The following is a 22,188-nucleotide window of genomic DNA, read 5'->3' as shown; positions in this document are numbered from 1 at the left end:
ACCTGCCAGTGCCCCACTTCTCAGTCCCCCCCCCCTCCCCAGGGGCTGGTAGCCATGACTGACTCATTAGTGCCACCTTAAGAGATCCTAATAGGGACTGGAAGTTTGGCCTAGTGGTAAAGTGCTTGCCTAGCATGCATGGAGAACAGTGTTCAATTCTTTAGTACCACATACATAGAAAAGCCAGAAGTGGTGCTATGGCTCAAGTGGTAGAGCTCCAGCCTTGAGAAAACTCAACGACAGTGTTCAGGCCCTGAGTTCGAGCTCCAGGACTTGGAAAAAGAGAAGAAAAAAAAAAGAGATCCTGATATTACAAGGAAGTCCTCAGCTCCACTTGCACAGGGGCCCCACTTCCTGCTCACATGACCATGGTCAAAACACTTGCCCTTTTAGACCTAATCTTGTTTTCTATACTGTAAGCAAGATTTCTCTAGCTGGAGGTAACTTAAGGTCTGTGCTCCTGTGGGAAATTCTGATTGGATGTGTGTTCACAAGAAGCACTGAAGAAGTTTACATGGAAGAATAACTGCTTAGCAAAAGCAGGCCTGGAGTCCAAACACAGAACAAGTTAATCAATGAGGGCATACTATGCAAAAATAAAGTCTAAGTGTACACGTTACTGTTTGCCTTCAGAGGGAACCACATAGCTTCTGTGGACCCCAGATAACCACTGAGTACATTTATTAACTTTTTTTTTTTTCTTTTTGGAGATAGGATCTAGGTTGTCCTCAAAACAAGCTCCTGCTGCTTCAGCTTCTGGTATGTAGGGATTACAGGCGTGCCTCACCCCGCCCAGCTTGGAATTCGTAGTTTTCAACGCAGTCAGTCACCATCAACACACCGACCGCCGACATTTCCCCCAGAATTTCCGGTCAGGTGCTTCTCTCCTAAGTTCACCCCCCACCCCCCCATAACCCTACCAGACCGGTCGTTTTACCAGAACTCTAGAGAAGAAGGAATGGAAGCACAGAGAAGCCAAGTCATTTCCTCAACACCACACAGAAGCAGACTAAAAGCGAATGCAAAAAGTAGGATGTGAACCCGCAGCTGACGGGCTTGGCCCACGCCTCCGTCAGCCATTCGCTCAGCACACATTTATTCACTGTGACGCTGTGGTGCGCCTCCCGCGTGCACCAGCTCGGCCAGGGGCCTGGGAAGACAGCAGGGGTTAAGGGACCAGGCCAGGAGTCCCCGCCCACCCCTCAGGGCACACCGGGCGCCCGAGGGCCACGGCCGCGAGGATCCGCGGTCTCGTCCGCTAGGCGCCCCCGGCCCTCGAGCCTCCGGGCGGTGGGGGGAGGGAGCCAGCGAGATTCGGCAGAGCCGCCGTCGCAGCCCCGGGTGAGGGATCGAGCCACGCCCCAGGTCCCGAGCTGTCAACCCCCCCCCCCAAATCCCCGGCGCCTTCCTCCGGGTGGGTCGGACGCCAAGCTCCTGCGCGGTGCCAACTCCCGGCACCTCCAGCCTTCATGTTCCATCCTCCGCGTCGCTATGACCTCCAGCTTCCAGAGCTCGCCCAGCGCGCGTCCTCCCGCCAGACTACCGCTCCCTAGACGGGCACCCACTCCCCAGGTAAGCCCGGTCCCCTCGGGGGAGGGGGCAGGGGAGAACCCCCCCCCCCACCAGCCAGGTACCGGCTCCAGGCAGCAGACAAACTGCACTCTAGGCCGAGCAGGCGCACCGCAAGCCTTGGGCGGAGCAAGAGTGAGGAGGCGGAGCCCCGGAATACGGAGCTTCCCATTCGTCATCCATCCCGCCGCTCGACATTGCTGTGCTCTGATTGGTTGTCTGCGATGTGAGGGCGGGGCCTCCTTAAGCCCCGCCCCCGTAGAGGGCGGAGGGAAATGAGGAGGAGGAAGAGGAGGAGGAGGAAGGGGGGGCGGGACACAAAACCTGCAAGGTTTTTTTTTTTTTTTTTTCCTTTTGCATTTCGTTAAAAAAAAAAAAATTCATCTCTTATTTATTTATTTTTCGCACACCCTCAGGACGCTCCGGGGAGCGGGCGCGGGCCCGGGGCGCGCGCGGGCCGAGCGCGGGGTGGCGGCGGGCCCGGGCGCCGCGGAGCCGCCGCCGCCGCCATGCGATCAGGCAGTGCGCTGACCGGCCCGGCCGGCCGGCCCCTTCTGGGTCCTCCCTGTGCAGCCCGTGCGGGGCCGTCCCGGAGACCCCGCGCCGACGGCTGCTCAAACATCAGGGTGAGTTTCTCACAATGTAGCAATTTCTCTTTAAATCTCTTAACTCTCTCTACCTGCGAGTCGGGGCTGTGACAGGGCGCAAAAGCGAGGGGGGGAGTGGGGGTTGGCGGCGAGGGTGTGTGTGGGGGGAGCCGGAGCCGGGGCCGAGCCCACCCCCCCGACACACACTCTCAGCCCCCCAGCCGGGGCGCAGCGCCCGCCGCCTCTCTTCTCTCCCTTTTTTTTTTTTTTTTTTGCTCGGCGGCGCCCACCATCATCTTCACCCCACCCCACCCCGGGTCTCTCCCGTCGCCGCCGTCACCCCGATCTTTCGGGGGAACCCCCCTTCTCTCTCCATACACACACACACACACACACACACACACACACGCACACCCCGGCGGCCCCTGCCGCAGCCCGGCTCCCGGTGCCTTCCCGGCCCTCCCGCCGGCGGCCCCGGATACAATGGAGCGGCGGAGAAGCGAGACCCGACGTTCCACGGGGGGAGGGGCGGGACCCCCCCCCGCTCCGGGGGACCCCCGGCCCCCGCCCCGCTCCCCGCCTTTCGGGGTGTGTGTAGAGGAGTGCGGGGGGGGGGGGCCGGCGAGGGCAGTGGGGCAGCGGGTGGCGAGTTCCCGAGGCGGCCGAGCCCTCCGTCTCTCCCCGTCCGCGGCGCCCCCTCCCCAGAACGCTCTCCCGGCCCGGGGAGGGGGAGCGGTGGGGTGCCGGGGCGCCGCGGCCTGCTGGGGAGGGCGGGACGGAGGCGCCCCGGGTCTCCCCCTCCCCACCGCCCCCAGACAATGAGCCGAGGGGACTTGCCCCCCACCTCCCCTCGCGAGGGACCGGGCGCGCCCCCGCCCCCCAGAACTGGCGAACGTTACGGGAGGGGAGCGAGGGGGGGGGAGTCCCGACTCCTGCCATGTCCCCCCCAGACCTCCACCCGGACGGGCTGGGGAGGGGAGGCACCAGGCCCTGCCCGGGCACCGCGCTCGGGTGGTGACCTTTAGACAAAGGCAGCCCTTTCCCCGGGGTGAGCCCGGGCCTCCCCGGCCCCTCGACGGGCACCGGCGGGAGGGAGGGATGGCGGAGGAGGAGAGGGGACGAGCCATCTGGTTTTCCCATCTCTGGCTGCCCCCTTCGGCTGCTTCCCGGCTCCTGTCACGGGCGGCGGCCGGGGGACGAGGGAAGCAGAGTCTGCCCTGCCCTGCCCGGGCCTTGGTCGGCCGCCAGCCGGGGGAGGGAGGACGGCGGCGCGGGCGGGCGGGCGATCGGGCGGGCGGGCGGGGGCTGCCGGGCTCTGCGGCCGCTTCCTCCCCGCGCGCCTTTGTTTTGCTTTGTGGTTCGGAGCAGCTGAACCTCCGGGCCGGTGGGGTCAGAGGCCTCCGGGGGTCACCTCCGTGGGGGGAGGGGGAGAGGCTTGGTGACAGCTCCGGGGTCCCCCAAGGCCGGGGGTCCCCGTGGGTGCCCAGCCTTCTGTCTTAGACGCCCCCCCCACCACCTTCCTCCCTTTCGTGCAATAAAAATCCAGGGACACCCCCAGACTCTTGGCCTGAGTGTTAGGATTAGCTTTCTGCCTTGCATGTTCTCTCTGTACCTGGGCTGGGGCAGTGGGAGGGGTGGTCCTGTGATGGGAAAAATGGGAGACGGATCTCTTCGGGTCCACCCCTTTCCTGTGCCCCCATGACTTCCGGGGCACAGTTACCTCCCCTACCTTTCCCCAGACCTTCCCCCTCTCCTAGAAGCCGGAAACAACCGCAGCTGTTTATGGGAGGAGGGGAGAATATTTATGGATTGTCGATTGCCACCATCCCCCTGGTCTGTTACTGTCCCCATTTCCCAGACAGGCCCACTGAGGCCCAGAGGAGTTGAGGAGCTTGCATCGTGTTGTGTTTACACAGTCTTGTGATTGGGGGAAAAAAAAAAAAAGCCTCTCCAGCCTTTCTCCAAACTGTGAAGTCTTTCTGCATGAAGCCTCCCTGGCACTCTCTGTCCTTTTGATTTCAGGGGTCCTGGGCTCCCCCTGAAGGAGCTGTTGATGTGTCCTTTGGTGTTAAAGAACAGCTGGAAGGGTCAGGATTGCCCTGTTGGGGTCCCTGCTCCTCTGCTCTGTGGCCCCGCTGTCATTCTGCCCTGGGATGCCAGCTGGCGGGCTGCGACCTGCTGTCACCTCTTGGCTCAATGTCATGGGCACATGGCAATAATTATAGTTCGGGTAACTGACCCTAAGTGGAAATGTATTGTCCAAATGTGTGATTTATATTTGGGACACAGGCCTGTGGGTGTAGGTGCTCAGGTGAGCAGTGAGGCCTGTGGCACAGACTTCCCTCAAGTAAGGGGAGAAGGAGGGGGAGTCTGAGACATGGGGGGTGGTGAAGGGGGTACAGGGCTGGCCCCAGCCCAGAACATCCACTGCTAGGTATTGGTAGTGATTCATTTTCTGCCAGCTGAGGCCAGGGCTGTGGGTGAGGAACCATCTCCAGGTCGTGGCTGCAGTGGCTGGTGAAGTGGGGGGATCCCTGTGGCTTTGAGGGAGCCCTTCTTTGATGCTCCTTGCAGGGATAACAGGCGTGGGGAAGACTCAAGGTTGAGAAGGGAAGGGGGGAGGCAGGGGAGCTGTAGCTGCCCTAGGGGGGCTTCCTGCCTTGCCCACAGCTGACTTCCTTCCCATAGGCCTCCAGGGCCTTGGCCAACTTTTTTTGGGCCAGGAGAGGGAAGGGGTGGGATATGGAGTCTGTCTAAGACTACAGAAGGCCCAGAGAGGGACATTTAGGATTGGATAGGAGGGGAGGCCTTAGGGTGCAGGAGCAGCTGCCAGACTTCCCTAGTCCACCCCAGCCCCATCCCCCAGGCTGCCTGACTCCTGGTCTCAAGAATGTACAGGGCTGCTGGGGAGGAGGGGGGGAAGCTAATTGGAAACAGGGAAACAAGGCATTCCTCCTTTCCTGGGGCCAGAGCCTGGGCTGGGAAATAGGGGGGCTGGCATTTCCCCTCTCCCATGGCTCTTGGAACCAACCTGATGGGAGCCTAGCTGTCTTTATCCTCCTGGCCATTTTTTTTGGGGGGGGTCTCCTGAAAGGTGTCCCCAGGTACCCTTCCTGTGAGCAAACACAGCCTTCCTCCCCCTCCTGCATCACCATGTCTGTCTCCCCGTTCACTTGCCTAAGTTTGCTCCCTCAGGGCCACACCATGCCAGAGCCTGGTACATGGTCCCCAAGCATCCCCCAGTTCTTCCTGCAGCACCCTCATTCTTGTTTTGTCCCTGTTGACTAGAGCCTTTGTGTCAGTGACATGCAGAAGGAGAGATTTCTGAGTGGCTTCTGTTTTGGTGTACCTTTGGTGTGTGGGGAGCTGGTGGCAGGGGAAGCAGTGTTCCCTGTTAAAATTCCTGAGGCCGGGGCCGGGAGTTTGGCCTCGTGGTAGAGTGCCTGCCTAGCATGCACGAAGACCCAGGTTCGATTCCTCGGTACCACATACATAGAAAAAAAAGCCAGAAATGGTGCTGAGGCTCAAGTGGTAGAGCTCTAGCCTTAAGAAAGTCCAAGGACAGGACTCAGGCCCTGAGCTCAAGCCCAGGACTGCCAAAAATAATAATAATAATAATAATAATAATAATAATAATTCCTGAGGCCTACTGTGTGCTAAGGCCCTCAGGATCCATCTGGAAATTAGGATCCAGCCCAACAGGAGCCCTGAATTAGCTGTTGCAGGATTTGATTAGTTCTGTCTGAGTGGCCTCAGCTGCCACCAAGGAAGAACGGCGCTGTCCTCCCGCTCCCTCTCCTTCTGCTTCTACCTCTCCCTTCTCCCTCTCCTTCTGCTTCTCCCTCTCCCTCTCCCTCTCCTGCTCCCCCCCACACACTTTTGTTGGTTGTGGGGCTTGAACTCAGGGCCTGGGTGCTGTCCCTGAGCTTCTTTGTGCTCAAGGCTAGTGCTTTACCACTTTGAGCCACAACACCACTTCCATTTTTTTGAGTGCTTAATTGGAGATAAAGACTTCTCTGCCTGGGCTGGCTTAAAACCACGATCCTCTTAGCCTCTTGAGTAGCTAGGAAGACAGGTGTGAGCCACCTACATCCAGTGTTCTCACTTGCACCCCCCCCTCCCCGCCCTTCCTTAAATGATTCATACTCATGAGACAAATTTAAAATTCCAGTGACACAAAAGTCCCTTCTCTGGCACCCATGGTATCCCCAGCTCTTTTCCCCAGGGACAGCCAACACCATTCTGAGGTTCTCTGCATGCTCTCCTGTGGTTGGGTACATTGTTTGTCACCTTACCTCCCCCCCCCCCCCACATCTCCCCAGGAGCTACCCCATATGCATCTTCATCTTTTTCTTGACTTTGTTGTATTCCACCAGCCGGACAGAACAGACCTTGTTTACTATCGCAAGTGTGGACGTGTTGCTCAGGAAACGTGTTCATAGATCTTGCTGGAAGTGGTTGTGATCGGATTGCTACATCAGGATCTGCCATCGGACCTCCCCCCCTACACCTCTTTTTTTTTGAAACAGCATCTTCCTATGTAACCTGTAAGTCTGAAGTGGCCGCCTGAGTGCTGGGATTATAGGAGGGCGTGACTCTTCATAGCTGTGTTATTTCCCTGATGTTGTAGTTGGAAGGGAGTTGTTTTCTGTCCTGGTCAATCCCATCAGACCTGTCTGCCAAGCCCAGCTATCTTTGCCTCAGTGACCTTGCTCTTTCTTCTGCTGTGACCAACATCACATGCTGGTCACTTGGTGGGGGTCAAGAGCACAGACTCTGGAACTCGACCGTCAGTTCCAATCCTGGTTCTGCTCCTTGCTGACTATGACAAAGAGCTGGCTGACTCTGGGCCTCAGTTTCCTCCTCTGTTAAATGGGTTCATCTCAGGACCTGCCTTATCTGGTGACATATGTAAAAGTTTTGGTAGTGTGGTTGTGACATTTCAGGCACTTGGTATCTTTTCTGCCCAGCTGGGGTGTGAACCCCCAAAGTGGGCAGACATAGAATCGAGTAAGTATAGTTTTGGTGTTAGTGACACTGAGTTTTGAATTCAGTCTCCTGCTTGCTTGCTTGCTTGCTTTCTCTCTCTCTTTCTCTCTTTCTTTCTAACTTTTTTTCTTTCTTTTTTATATGCCAGTCCTGGGGCTTGAACTTAGGGCCTGGGTGCTGTCCCTGAGCCAGCTAGCTTGCTTGCATGCTTTCTTTCTTCCCTCCCTCCCTCCCTTCCTTCTTTATTTGCTCAAGGCTAGCACTCTACTACTTGAGAGCCACGGCTCTACTTCCAGCTTTTAGTTGGTTCATTAGTCTCACAGACTTCGCTGCTTGGAATGGCTTTGAACCATAATCCTCAGATCTCAGTCTCCAGAATAGCTAGGGTGTCAGATATGAGCCACCAGTGCCCAGCTCTCTGCCCATTGTAGGTATCCACCTCCATAGCCAGACTACAAGTGATCCCTTCCTTTGTAGGGGTGGTACTGGAATTTGAACTCAGGACCTTGGACTTGGTACCCAGGCAGGCAACTCTAGCCCTTGGGCCACCCCCATGGCCAGAGCAGTTCCTTTGTGTATCTCATTTTCCTGGTTTGGTTCACTGTCATCCTGGCATGCCAATTCCAGGAATTTGCAGTTAGTTATTTTCACTCTGTGCTGTGGACTCCTCACGCTGGGTTTGGGCCTCTGTTTTGCCACTTGTGACAGTGAACTCGAGGGAGAAGAGGACACCTTTGCCCAATGCCTTGCGTTCTGTGATGGTGGTTGTGATTCGAATTAGGTTTTGGATTAGGAGGCAAAGGTCTCCCATGAGATCGATACCTAAGCACTACCACTTTCCCCAGAAATCCTAGGCAAAAGTTAGTCTTGGTTACTTGGCTTTGGTTTGGTGCTGGGTCTCTCACTTAAAGCTTTTGGTTTTAGGGTTTTTTGTTGTTCAGTTGTGGGGCTTGAACTCTGGGCCTGCGTGCTGCCTCTGAACTCTTTAGCTCAAGGCTACTGCCCAATCAACCCCCTGAGCCATAGGGCACTTCCAGTTTTTCTAGTAGTTAACCGGAGATAAGAGTCTCCAGAGACTTTTGTGCCTGGACTGGCTTTGAACCGTGATCCTCAGATCTCAGCTTCCTGAGTAGCTAGGATGACAGGCATGAGCCAATGGCACCTGGGCACGTGAGAATTTCTAAAGTAAGTTCTAGATATCATCTCTCATTTAAATGATTGTTGTTAGTAGTGGGATTTTTCTGTGCCTCTGTGTGTATCTGTGTGTGTGTGTGTTAGTGTGTTAATGCTGGAGTTGGAACCCAGCCCCCAGGGTAGGCTGGAGGTAAGGCTACACCTCCAGCCCTTTTGTTTATTTATTTTTGTCATTCACTCCGAGCTCTCCCTGAGCTCTTTTCCTAGCTCTTTTACCACTTGGAGCCACATCCCTACTTCCCATTTTTGCGTAGTTCCTTGGAGATAAGCGTCTCCTCATTGGAGATAAGAGTCTCTCGGGGAATTTTTCTGCCTGGGCTGGATTAGAACTGTTGTCCTCAGATCTCAGCCTCCTGAGAAGCTGAGATTAGAGGCGGGAACCACTGGTGCCTGCTCTCTCTAGGGTTTGAGAGGATTGGAGGGAAGGATGAGGACCTTGGAGGTGGCTGCAGACTTCTGAGTGGCCTGCCAGGCAGTGAGTGAATACCTGTATCTGTGCCTAAGGCCTTGGGGTCCTCCTTAGAGCTCTTCCTAGATCCTTGACTGTGCCCTGGACCTCTGTCTGTCCCCCTTCTTCAGAAATTACAGGCGTGCTCTGCCACACCCAGCTTCACCTTTAGTCTTCACCAGCATTTGCGTGCGCCGCTAGAACCCACATGGAATCAAAATACGCCAGCTCACACCCAGTCCTCCAGAGTGCTGTGCAGCCCTTCCCAGAAGGTGTGCCGGGTCACGGAGACCTTGAGGACCAAGGGTGTGGCCATTGGTATGAATAGGTACTGTGCCCTCAAATGCTTACTATCAGGCCCAGCCCTCTGCTTGCCACCCTTTCCCTGGGAGCCCTCAGAGAAGGGGAATGGGGGGAGGGAATGACCCCCTGTCTAAAGAGCGTTCCCAGTATGCACTGAGACCTTATTTGAGATAGGGTCTCACTTCCTGCCTAGCCTGGCCTTTGTCCTTGACTTTTGTGATCTCAGTCTCTACATACACTGGAATGACAGATGTGTACCCCCCCCCCCCAGCTATTGGTTAAGATGGGGTCTTACATAACTGCCCCTGGAACTATGGGGCGGGGGAGTGTTCTGGGGAAATTGAGGCTGGTCCAAGAGTCAGCATCTCTGGAATAAAGAAGGGAGTTTCCAGAAAGGCCTTAGCCCTGGTGAGGGAAAGGCAGGGACAGAGGTGTCTTGGCCCAGAATTCTCTGGGTGCCGTGGGGGTGGGGCCAGGTGAGGTGGCTCCTGGAATCCTTGCATCTTCAACCCCGTGGTGGCAACCTGGCCAGGTCCCCGTCCACTTATCTCTGACCTTTCCTTCTCCCTCCGCCTGTTCACTGCAGGGATGGGATGGGCTAGGCTTTGAGAATCTTTCTTACAGGCTGGGCACAGGAGGGAACAGTTGGGGAACGGAAAGTGGCTGCAGGCGGCCAGAGGGGCACTGCCTGACCATCCTGGGGGTGGGGGGTTCTCTTTCGTTGAGGTCCTTAGGAATATGTGGTGGTGGTTCATGGCTTTTTTTTTTTTTTTTTTGTCCCTGAGCTCTTCAGCTCAAGGCTACCCCTGACCCCTTGAGCACTACTTGCGGTTTTCTAGTGGTTAACTGGAGATGAGAGTCTCACATTCTTTAGTGCCCGGAGTGGCTTTGCTGAGATCCTCAGATCTCAGCCTCCTGTGTAGCTAGCATGACAGGTGTGAGCCACTGCGCCCAGTGTTTTAAGTGCTAGGATTTGAACTCAGGGCCTGGAGCTCACTAGGCAAGCATTCTCCCACATGAGACATGCTCTGGCTTCTGTGGTAGTTATTTATTTTTGGTGGGTCATGGGGCTTGAACTCTGGGCCTGGGCGCTGTCCCTGAGCTCTTCAGCTCAAGACTACTGCCCTACCCTTGAGCCAAGCCCCACTTCCCATTTTTTGGTGGTTAATTAGAGTTAAAAGTCTCACAGACTTTAGTGCCCGGGCTGGCTATGAACCACGATCCTCAGGTCTCAGCCTCCTGAGTAACTGGGATTACTGGCCACGACAGCTGGCTTCTGTGGTAGCATGGTAGTTCTTAGTTTGGGGAAAGTGGGGGAAGGGAATACTGGGGTCCTATTAGGAAACCCGTGTTTGACTCTGCACCCCAAAGTTCAGGTGGTTATAGCTGTGCCTAAGGGCTTGATCCTAATTGAGGTGGGTGGCCATGATAACATCCATCGCTGTCCTTACAACATCCTGCCTCATTTACCCACAGACCCTCGGGAGGGGAGTGGGGGAGAGCCCTACTTTACAGATGAGGAAACTGAGGCATGGAGTGGGCTAGCAGCTTACCCAGGGTTGCACAGCTGTGTGATTTATTTCCCCCCTTTGGTTGTGGGGCTGGGTGCTGTGTCTGAGCTTCCTCTCCCCCCCCACCCCAGCAGCTTACATTCTAGCACTTTAGCTACAGTGATACTTCCCATTTTCTGGTGGTTAATTAGAGGTCAGAGTCTCACAGACTGCTGCCTGGGTTGGCTTTGAACTGGGATCCTCAGATCTGAGCCTCCCAAAGTAAGCTAGGATGACAGGTGTGAGCCACCAGTGTCGTGAAAAGCTGGGTGGTCTTTACCCCAGGGGTCTAGGCTTCGGTGCACAGCCTGGTTCCAGGGACCAGAAAGCCCAAAGCTGTGCTGCCTGTCTTTGCCATTTGGGTCCAAGCAGGACCATAGCAGGGCCCAAGAGAGCTCTGTAACCAGATGCTGGTTTGTGAGCTAGACCGCCCAGGGACCACCGAGGGCCAGAACTCAGACCCAGCTTGAAGGTAGCACCAGACCTCATCTCTGCCATCAGCTGGGCTGTACCCGCTCCTATTCCCTCTGAGGGCCTTGAAGTTGTGAGGCAGCTGTTACCACTCGAACCAGTCTCCCCGCCCCAATCTTGGGGCTTGAACTCAGGGCCTTGGCACTGCCCCTCAACTTCTTTTGCTCAAGGCTAGTGCTCTATCACTTGAGCCACAGCACCACTTGCGTCTTACTTCGATAGTTTATTGGAGGTAAGAGTCTCATGGATTTTCCTGCCCAGGTTGGCTTTGAACTATGATCCAAAGATCTCGGCTTCCTGAGTAGCTGGGAGTACAAGTTTGAGCCACCTAGCGCCCAGCTGGAATTTACATTTTTAATCAGGAGATGGAAGTCAAAGACATGCCTTCAATATTTGTAAACTGCGAATATAAAATCTTACTGTTCTTTCATGTGTCTGCCGTTCCCTCCTGGGGCACCGACTGGGTGAACATGGTCTTTGTTATGTCCCCAGCTGTCCCCTCAGTGTCTCCAGCAGAGCCTGGCGTACACACAACTCTGTACTTCACTGGAGAGTGCATGAGTACTTACTGAGCAGGGGTTTTCAGTGAGTGCAAAGAAGATGTGGGAAATGTCACAGGCATGCCCAGAGCCTACCTACTTACCCATAGCCCATATGATATTCTAGGTTATCTCAGGACTTGAACTCAAGGCCTGGGCTCGATGCTCTTTCACTTGAGCCATACCTCTGGGCCTTTTTCTCTTCTTCCTTTTTTTTGGAGGGGGGAGGCAGTCCTGGGGTTTGAACTTAGGACCTGGGCACTGTCCTTGGACTATCTCAAGGCCAACGCCCTTGAGCTACAGCACCACTTCTGGCTTTTTGTGTGATGTGGTACCCAAGAATCGAACCCAGGGCTCCATGCATGCTAGGCAAGCACTCTACCACTAGTAGGTACCACTAGGGCTTCCAGCCCTTCATTTTTTTCCCTTCGTATATTCTGAGTTTTGTGTTAGAACCAGCCTTGTCCTAGACTCCTGTCCACCCATCCTGGTCAGCAACAGCAGTGGCCAGAGCCCATGTAAAGTTGGCACGTGCCCTCTGGGAGGGGGGGCAAATGCTCAGGAGTACCCCAACTCTCTCCTGTAAGGATTAATTTAGCTAAAAGCTAATAGGATGAGGATGCCACATAAGTCATCTTAGTGGGCCACTTGCGAAGCAGGGTTGGGCCATGCAGGGATGCGTGTGGTTTGATCCCCTAAACATGCCGCACAGTAATGTTATCCCCCGTCCCCCCCCCCCCAGTCTTACGATAATGGAATTAGGAGAATGGGCAGCTAATCCCACTGTGATGTTTGAAAGTGATTTGATTAGATTAGGGCATGAGATTGAGCCCTGGTGATTAGATCTTGGCTGGCACTCTCCCTCCCTCCCTCTCTCTCTCTCATACATATATGCCCAGTCTACATTCCTACCACCAGAACTCATGCTATGCCTTCTTTGCTCTGTAAAGTAACTGGCCTTAGGCATTTCCTTACAGTAGCAAAAAAGAAAAGGAAAAAAAAAAGGAAGAACTGGCCACTACACGTCGTCGTACAAAGGATCTCTCAGTCTTCCTGGGGTCTATTGCCTTCCTTGAGACAGAATCCATGGTGACTGCTTGACTAGATCTGTCTGTTTTACCCCTGAGATCAGAGGGTCGGCTGGATGCCAGCATTCTACCAGCAGAAGAGCCAAGTGGCTGCTGGTTAGACTTTTAGGAACTCAATTGCACATGAGAAGAAAAATAATAAAACATCACCAAGCCAAGGACTGGGGTGGGGGTAACTAATCCATTCCTATTGCTGAAAAATCCGGAGTTTCTTCTCCCACTGTCATCCTCCACCATTTCCAGGCCCAGGCCTGGCTCCCCACCTCTTCTCATTCTCATCTGCTAGTTATCATGGTGTTTCCTGGACTGCAGGAATCCTCAAGGTAATTTTCCTTTTTTCTCAGCCATGGGGCTTGAACTCAGGGCCTGGGCACTGATCAAGTCTGTGCTCTACCACTCTGAGCTACAGAGCTACTTCCGGGTTTTCTTGTGGTTCACTGGAGATAAGAGTCTCGTGGGCATTCCTCCCTGGACTACTTTGAACTACGATCATCAGATCTTAGCTGGAATGACAGGCAATAGCCACCAGCTCCTGGCCCAAAGTCATGCTTCAGTGCTAGGATTTGAACTCAGGGCCTTGTGCTTGCTAAGCAGGTGCTCTACCACTTGAATCACGCATCCTTCCCCAGCCCTTGCATTTCTGTGGCTTATCAGCAGCACGTGTTTATATCATCCATCAGACAGAGATGAGAGCCATGGTGGTGCCCTGCGTGGCATCCTGGCTTGGGCCTTGTTCTGACAGGCAGAGAAGGAATTCACAGGCTTTCTGGAAGGACGCTTTGTCATTGTCACTGTTGCATCAATGCCATCTCTTAGGCTGCTTGTGGTTTTTCAAGCCTGGCTTTTTATAGTGTGGTGATGAAGAACGACGAGTTCAGAATCACAGGGTCTGAGTTCAGATTCTGGCTCTCCTGCGTGATTTGGGGGCAGGGTCCTGACCCCTCCCCAGCTTCCTCCCTGAGTCACTATTCTCTGCGTTTGGGCCTGACTGATAGCCGGGTTGCACGGGCAGTGTGGGCCCCATCATGTAGCCGTCAGCTTTGGCTGAGAGAAGCTATAGTACCAAATGAGGGATAGAGTGTTTGCCTAGCAGGCATGAGGCCCTGAGTTTGATTCTTCAGTACCACATAAACAAAAAGCAAGTGTGAGCTGAGCTTGGGATTTTTTGTTGTTGTTGTTGTTTTGTTGTTTTTCCCTGTGATTTTTTTTTTTTTTTTGGGTGGGTCATGGGGCTTAAACTAGGCCTGGGCTCTGTCCCTAAACTCTTCAGCTAAGGCTACCACCCTACTCTTGGGCTGGGGCGCTGTCCCTGAGCTCTTCAGCTCAAGGCTACCACCCTACCCTTGAGCCAAGCCCCACTTCCCATTTTCTAGAAGTTAATTAGAGATAAGAGTTTCTGGTCCTTTTATACCGGCTGGCTTTGAACCTTGATCCTCAGATCTCTGGCTCCTGAGTAGCTAGGAGTACAGGCGTGAGCTACCACGCCCAGCTTTTCTCTGGGATTTGAACTTGACCTTGTACTTGGTAGTCCAGCGCCTTTCTTTAACCAAGGCTCATCTTATATTATGTGTGGGGGTGTGGGATGGGGGACAGCCCAGGCTCTGTCTGTGTAGACATGGGGGAGGGGGTGTCATAGACATGTGCTGGGGACATAGTGTCATTCATTCCACACTCCATGCCTCCTGCAGAACTCAGATTTTTTTTTTTGTCAGTTGTGGGACTTGAACTCTGGCCTGGGCGTTGTCCCTGAGCTCTTCAGCTCAAGGCTACCACCCTACCCCTTGAGCCACAGTGCCACTTCCTGTTTTTTGGTGATTAATTGGAGGTAAGTGTCTCATGGACTTTAGTGCCTGGGCTGGCTTTGATCCAAGATCCTCACATTTCAGCCTCCTGAGTAGCTAGGATTGCAGGTGTGAGCCACTGCACCCAGCTTTTGTCCTTAAGCTTTCTTTAGGCTAACGCTCTATCCTTTAAGCCACAGCACCACTTCTGGCTTTTTCTGTATATGTGGTACCAAGGAGTTGAACCCAGAACATTGTACATGCCAGGCAAACACTGTACCACTAAGCCACACTCCTGGCCAGGGCTGAGATCTTTAGATAGAAAAAGATCCATGGAGGGTAGGGAGGGGCAGCTTTTAGCCAGGCATGGAAATACGGGCCTATAATCCAGCTGCTTAGGTATGTAGCAGAATCAGGAAGATCCGAGAGTTTGAGGCCAACCTGGGTAAACTTAGTGAGACCTTGTCTCAACCATAAAATGCAGGGCTGGGTCGTCCTTGCTACTCAGGAGGCTAAGATTTGAGGGTCTTGATTTAAATCCAGTCCAGGCAGGGAAGGACATGAGACTCGGTGGAGCTCTAGCCTTGAGTATATAGCTCCAGGACAGTCCCAGCTCGGAGTTCAAGCTCCAGGACTGACAATGAATGAATGGATGGATGAGTTCTTGGGCTAGGCTGTGTGGACAAGGTTGATGTGAGTGGAACTCTGCGGGAGAGGGGGCAGTTCTCTACAGACATGTGCCCCAGGCCTGTGCTGGGGACCCAGGGCTTGGACCAGGCCGGGGCTTGAACACAGGACCCGATGCTGTCGGGTGGCTGACGTTCTACCACTTGAGCCACAGTCTGCTCCTTCGCTGGACGTAGGAATTCCATGGGCCTTTCGCCCTGGGATGCCTTCACTCTGATCCTCAGGTCTCAGCCTCCTGAGTTCAAGCCCTGGTACTGGGGGACACGCACACACAGAGGAAGTGATACAGAGTCACCTGAAGATGCTTGACCAATGAAGTGACCAATGAAGAGGGGACTTTTGTGGGAAGGCAGGAAGGCCGAGTGTGGCGGGGGCGGGAGGGGGGCGGCGGAGAGGCGAGGCATCACGCATGCGCAGTGCAGCACGGCTCCCCGAGCATGCGCAGTCCTCCCTCTGCGGCCCCTCGGGAACTCTAGCACGTGGGCACCCGGGTCCCTTGTGTGCAAAGGCGGAGGTCGTCCAGCAGGAAAGCGAGGGGATGTGTTTGGTGGGAAGAGGAAGTCAGCCTTGGGTGCCCCCCCACCCCTCGCCACGTAGGGACTAAGTTAGCGTCCCAGGCACTTAGTAGGACGGACTGCCGGAAGTGCTGGAGTGATTGATAGGTGAGGTCCTGGATGTCCCGGATGTGAAGGACGGGTGATTGATAGGCGAGGCGCCTGGATGTCCCGGATGTCAGCCGCACACGTGCACGCTATGTTTCCGGTAGCCTTACCCTTGTGTTTGCCCCTCTTCCCCCTCCTCTGTGTGATTTTTAGCCTAGTGGTGTCATCTTCATTCACGCACACACTTTAAATGGAGGTCTCACATTACCCAGTCCAGCCTGGAGCTCCTGACCCCGCCTCAGCTTCCCCACGCCGGGCATTGCACCATGCAGGGCTCTTTTCCTTCCCTTCCCTTTTTGCGTTTGTTGTATTTTGGTGTCAGTACTGGGGCGTGAACTAGGGTCTCATGCTCTTGTTTGCCTCCTTTTTTTTTTTCTTCTTTTTTGCCAATCCTGGGCCTTGAGCTCAGGTCTGAGCCCTGTCCTTGGGCTTTCTCAAGGCTAGAGCTCTGCCACCTGAGCTTTTTGGTCCTGAGGAGTCTAACTCGGGTCTTCATGCTTGCTAGGCGAGCACTCTACCACTAGGCCAAACTCATGCCCCTGGCTTGGCTCTTTTGCTTAAGGCTCTGGCTCGGGGCTCGTCAGCTCAAGGCTACCACCCTACCTGTTGAATCACAGCGCCACTTCCGGTTTTCTGGTGGTTAATTGGAGATAAAAGTCTCAGGGTCTTGAGTGCCCAGGCTGACTCTGAACTAAGGTCCCCAGATCTCAGCCTCCTGAGTAGCTAGGATTACAGGTGTGAGCCACTGCGCCTGGCCAGCACCCATTGACTTTCTTATCACAGCTTCTCTCTCATTCTCTCTACAGCTGGCCCCCAAGAGGACACTCTCCAAGTCCCCAGCTGGGGGCCCTGTGTAGACCTGGAGTGGACACCCCCTCCTTCCCTTCATGATTCGTTTGTAGCACAGGTAACAGGGGGCTGGATCTGAGCTCATTTCAGGGGCAGCTGCCTTCCGCATATCCCTGCTTGGCAGAGCCTGGCTTAGCAACCTCCCTCAGCTCTTTGGCCCAGGCTTGGGCCATCCTCCTGCCCCCATAGCTACAGGAAGGTCCTTCCTCCCCCCCCTTCCCCTTCCCTCCAAATCCTTTGCACAGCTTGCCTTTGGGGATGCCCATGGTTGGTTGGGATGAGTGGAAATCTGTGGATGCAGGAGCAGGTAGAGGGTGGCAGCTAGGCCAGGGGCAGGTCAGAGCTTCTGCTCATCTCCTATGAAGTGAGAGCTTAGGAAGGGGCCTCTGAGATGACCCCTGGGCCAGCTCAGAAAGGGGGAAAAACGATGTGAGGCTGCGTGTGGTTGTGTACACCTGTAATCCCTGCTGTTGGGGTGGCAGAGGTAAGCCAATTGTGGTCTTTGGTCTACCAGGGCGAAAAGCGCAATACCTGATCTGAAAAATAAACTAAAACCAAAGGACCAGGGACTCTGTGGCTCAAGTGCCTACTAAACTTGAGGGCCATGAGTTCAGTCCCCCGTGCCACCCAAAAGGGAGAGAAAGGCATGTGGCCCCAGGAATGCATGTTCTTGTCTAGGCCGAAGGACTGTGAGAGAAACCTCCCCACCTTCTAAGCCAGTCCCTGTCCCCAGTGCTTGGTTATGTCACAAAGCTCTTGAAGCTGGGGGGTCCGGGTGGTGATGAGAAGATCTCTCAGTTGTGTTCAGAATACCATAGGGCTGAGAGGCTGAGAACCCACTGGGAGCATGTGAGATGATGGGGGCGGGGGCTTTAGACAGGGGGTAATTGTGAGTGTCACCATGTTAGGAAGGTTCAGGACCCCCAGACAAACACCCCCAAGTGGGGGTGCAAAGCCATGTCCTGGGCTGGGACATCCAACCCCCTGGGACTGTGTGTACCTCACTGTGTCATTGGAAAGGAAGGTGGCTGGGGGCTGGGTACAGGGACTTGTCCAACTGGGGGTTTGGGTAGAAAGGCATGTGGTTCCATGCTGCTTGCGGGAACAGAAGGTTGGGGTGACCAGAGGATGGAGAAAGAGCCGACATTTCAGTGGACAGGTGGGTAGATAAATCTTGGGAGCTGGGCGCCAGTAGCTCACACCTGTAATCCTAGCTACTCAGGAGGCTGAGATATGAGGATCATGGTTCAAAGCCAGCCCTTGCAGGAAAATCCGAGAGACTTTTTTCTCCGATAAACTATTTCAGAAGAGCTTGGAAGTTGGTGTTGTGGCTCAAGTGGTAGAACTCTAGCCTTGAGCACAGAGGCTCGGGGACAGTGTTCAAGCCCCAGGACCACCAGGACCAGGCCCCTCCCCACCCCCAAAAATGTGTAGGAGGACTGGTGCATGGATGGAGGGCGGACAATGGAGGGGGTGGTAGAAGGAGGGCAGAGGGTCTTGGCAGAATCTTGAGAAGGACAGAGAGGTGGTTGGCTGCTCCCTGAGGGCTGGGAGGGCCGATGGGTCACAATCCGGGGGCATGGCACTGTGCTGACCGGGCCCCTCTCCCCGGGGGCTGCACAAGCTAACCTTTGTGAAGCGCTCGGCCGGGGAGGGCTCCTGTCAAGCGCTCAACAAACGTTAGCCCTCCTCATCCTCATCATTGTGACCGCAAGCCTGGCCTCGTGGGGCTCCCCACCCCCAAGTCCTCCTCCCTGCCCCTCCCTCCCGTGCCTAGGGCCCTCCCTTATTGGCCCCCATCCTCATCCATTTCTGGGGAGGGCTGGCCCCTAGCACCTGCGGTAAGAAGAGCAGGCCCAGGAGCCCCACTGCCCAGGTTCCAGACCTGTTTGAGGGGCAGTGGAGAGGAGACATGTGGATGCCTCCTGCCCCTCATCCCCCTAGGGACTCTGAAGACTCCCCATTGTCAGCAGCAGCAGGCACTGGGGGTGTCTGGGGAGAGAGGAAGGAAGAGGGAGTCCCCAGTCAGGCATTTCTGGCCAGGAGGGGAGGTGACCCTCACCCCCATCTGTCCCCATGGCCCCCAGGAAACAGGAGCTGTGGCTCCTTCCAGGGGGCTCCCCTGAAGGGAGGGGCCGGGCAAAGTGGCACAATCTAACCTTGTCTCCCTCGCCCTCTTCCCGACCCCACCCCATCCAGTGGCGATGGATGATGAGGATGGGAGATGCTTACTAGACGTGATTTGGTGAGTAACGCTGCACCCCCTCCCCCCTGCACCCCCTCTCTAACACCCTCCCGCCCCCCTGCTCACCTCCTCAGCATCTCCTCCCTCTCTTTCAGTGACCCTCAGGCGCTCAACGACTTCTTGCATGGATCAGAGAAGGTAAGTGCTGGGGTAGGAAGGAGCACTGCTCCCGGGGTTTTGATGCTGAACAACAAGACGGCCAATCCCTGGCCTCACACCATAGACAGTCTAAACCAGGAAGTCAGTCACTGACGGGTGATCAATCGCAGGAGGCTCAGAAGACAGGGTCACACCAGGTGCTGTTGGTTCACACCTATAATCCTAGCCTATAATCTCAGGTGGCTGAGATCTGAGGATCGCAGTTCAAAGCCATCCTGGGCACTAAAGTTTGAGACTCTTATGTCCAGTTAACCACCAGAAAACCACAAGTGGAGCTGTGGCCTAAAGTGGTAGAGTGCTAGCCTTGAGCACAAAAGCTCAAGGGCAGCATCCAGTTTCTGAGTTCAAGCCCCATGAGTGACAAAAAAAAAAGCTGTGTGCTGGTGGCTCACGCTTGTAGCCCTCGCTACTCAGGTGAAGTGAGATCTGAGGATCATGGTTTGAAGCCAGAAAAGTCCCCCATGCAACTTATTTCCAGTTAACCCCTGGAAAACAATGTGGAGTTGTGGCTCAAAGTGATAGAACTCTAGCCCTGAGCAAAAGAGTTCAGGGGCAGTGCCCAGATCCTGAGTTCAAGCCCCATGACTGACTCCCCCCCAAAAAAAAGAAGATAGGGTCACTGTGAGGAGGTGACAAATGTCACTGAGTTGCTGCCCAAGGAGCAGGAGGGGAGAGCAGTGGGTGTGAGAATGAAGGAGACAAGTTGCCTACTTCTGCAGGCCTGGAGAACCCCGCCAGGCAGCTTGTGACTCTGGGTTATTAAGCAAGAGAATGGGGGTTTGGGTTTGCACCCCAGAGGCTACCTCTGCAGCGGTGGTGAGCTGAGGAATAGAGTTCATTTTCTTTCTTTTTTTTTTTTTTTTCTTTTTTTGCCAGTCCTGGGGCTTGAACTCAGGGACTAAGTATTGTCCTTGGGTTTTCCCAAGGGTAGAGCTCTACCACTGGAGCCACAGCACCACTTCCAGCTTTTTCTATGTATGTGGTACTGAGGAATTGAACCCAGGTCTTCATTCATGACAGTCAAGCATGTGGCTGTGGGCAAGAGGTGCCAGCTCCTGACTGCGTGGGCCTTTCTGGTCCTGCTCAGGGGTCCTTGGGACCTGGCAGCTACTTTCCCCAAAGCCAGGGAGCCAAGCGATCTGAGAGGGAGCTATTTACAGTCCCTTTCGTTTTTTTTTTATTTTATTTTGGTGCCAGTCCTGGGATTTGAACTCAATGATCTAGGTGCTGTCCCTGAGCCTTTCCCGCTCAAGGCTAGCACTCCACTACTTAAGCCATAAGTCTTTTTGCTGACTACCTAGAGATGAGTCTCCCAGACTTTCCTGCCCAAGCTGGCTTCAAACCAAGATCCTCAGATCTCAGCTTCCTGAGTAGCTAGTAGCTAGGATTATAGGCATCAACCACTGGTACTTGGCTCATGGCTCACCTCCATCAGAGGACCCCCCCCCCCCTGCCACACACACACAGAGTCATTTTTAGTGAATTTCTGTTCATCAAAAAGAATTCTGAAGTCCTGGGAGGGCTTGCCTAGCATGCACCCGGGGTTGATTCTTCAGTACCACATACTTAGAAGAAGCCAGAAGTGGTGCTGTGGCTCAAGTGGTAGAGTGCTAGTCTCCAGAAAGCCCAAGGACAGTGCTCAGGCCCTGAGTTCAAGCTCCAGGACGGGGGGGAGGGGGGAATTCTGAAATCCACTCCTGGAGGGAGGTGGGAGCGGCTCTGAATCCATTTTTTATTATTTTGCTTATGCACTAGTGTTTTTTGTTTTGAGACATAACCCAGGCTGGCCTCAAACCTTCAGTCCTTCCATAACCTTCCAAGGGCTGGATTATAGGCATGTGCCACCGTGAGTGGTGAGCTCTGCCTTGCAGTGCAGCAGGGGGATAGGATGTGAGTCCTTGGATTTGGGGACCTGGCGGGAGACATAGAATCAGGTAGAGTTGGTCATGGAGCCACTAATACGGGTTGAAGAACCCCAATGATGCCTTGTGTGCAGGCTGGCATGAGATGGGGCATCTAGGCAAGTCCAATGAGGCTGGTGGGTATAGGCTCTAGGGCCCACCTCAGATGCCCGGGATCAGGGCATGTCCTTGCCCTCTGGGCTGTGCACATGGAACCCTCTTGGGTGCTTTAACTGAGTAGGAGAGGAACTGTCCTTGGGGGCAGGTAACCTTTAGGACTGAGATGCTGGGAGGGGCTGCTTGGGTGTGCCCACAGAAGCTGTGTCCTCAAGGCAGGCCTATCAGACACCAAGCTGATTTGGGGGGGGGTCTGCTATAGGCCTCTTTGTCTGGAGCCTCCTTTCTGAAGCTCAGGTTCCTGCGCCCTCAGCCCAGCAACTTGTCTTTGTATATAGAGTAATTGGAAATTGGTTTCTGCTCTAGAGCCTGAGTCTGCCCTGCTGACCTTTGACCTTGGGTGGGGGCGGGTCTTCTTGCAGCTGGACAGTGATGACCTCCTGGATGCCCCTGTGGAGGCCCAAAGTGCCTTCTACGAAGGTCCTGGGGTAAGTGGCCACAGCCGCCTCCTCTGGTCCTGCAAATGGCAGGGAGGTGGGGGGCCTGGGGTTCTGGCACCTGTGTGTGGCCTGAAAGATGAAGGCTTTTGCAAGTGGGCAGGGCAGCCTGTAGCTTCCACAAGTGGAGGTAAGGCCTGAAGGCCTTTGCACAGGGGCGTGGCATGGGTCCTTTCAGTGGTGGGGTGTGGCTTGAGGGCTTTCCTTAGGCAGATTCTTTGTCTGAAGGGGTGGGGCTGAGGGGCAAGGCCAGAGCCACCTGTTATATGAAGAAGTAGAGATGGCGGCAGTGGCCTGAGTTAACTGGTCACTGCAGGGGGATGCTGCCCTGGGGGCCCCAGGTGGGCAGGACTAAGTAATAAATCACTTAGTGCATTTATAGGCCCAGTAGCAATGTGGATCCAGCATTTCTATGTATCTAGGGTTCAAGAACCCCAGCCTTAGTTCTCCCTGGGGTTGCAAGCATTCCCACCACACCCAGCCTCAAGACCATTAGTCTTATCATTTTCTTATCATATTCTTATCATTTTCTTCTGTCAGTAAGTTCCCTAG

General features: G+C 54.8%; 1 protein-coding gene across 3 annotated transcripts in view; it reads left to right on the top strand.

Moving 5' to 3' along the window:
* The first annotated feature begins 2,119 nt into the window (after nucleotides 1-2,119).
* Bicra (BRD4 interacting chromatin remodeling complex associated protein) overlaps nucleotides 2,120-22,188 on the top strand; it is a 32,002-nt gene continuing 11,933 nt past the window's right edge. For 2 of the 3 annotated variants that reach the window (XM_090322123.1, XM_090322121.1), the window contains exons 1-5: nucleotides 2,120-2,195; nucleotides 16,675-16,775; nucleotides 18,917-18,962; nucleotides 19,058-19,100; nucleotides 21,562-21,627. In XM_090322123.1, coding sequence (XP_090178249.1) covers nucleotides 18,922-18,962; nucleotides 19,058-19,100; nucleotides 21,562-21,627 — 150 coding nt within the window. In that variant the 5' untranslated portion in view covers nucleotides 2,120-2,195; nucleotides 16,675-16,775; nucleotides 18,917-18,921. The remainder of the gene's footprint in view (nucleotides 2,196-16,674; nucleotides 16,776-18,916; nucleotides 18,963-19,057; nucleotides 19,101-21,561; nucleotides 21,628-22,188) is intronic. The other variant, XM_090322122.1, reaches the window with a different exon arrangement.

The sequence above is a fragment of the Megascapheus bottae genome, chromosome 31, assembly GCF_031878675.1.
Source record: "Megascapheus bottae isolate mThoBot1 chromosome 31, mThoBot2.hap1, whole genome shotgun sequence".
Taxonomy (NCBI): Eukaryota; Metazoa; Chordata; class Mammalia; order Rodentia; family Geomyidae; genus Megascapheus; species Megascapheus bottae.
This window is presented reverse-complemented; position numbering and strand designations above follow the sequence as displayed.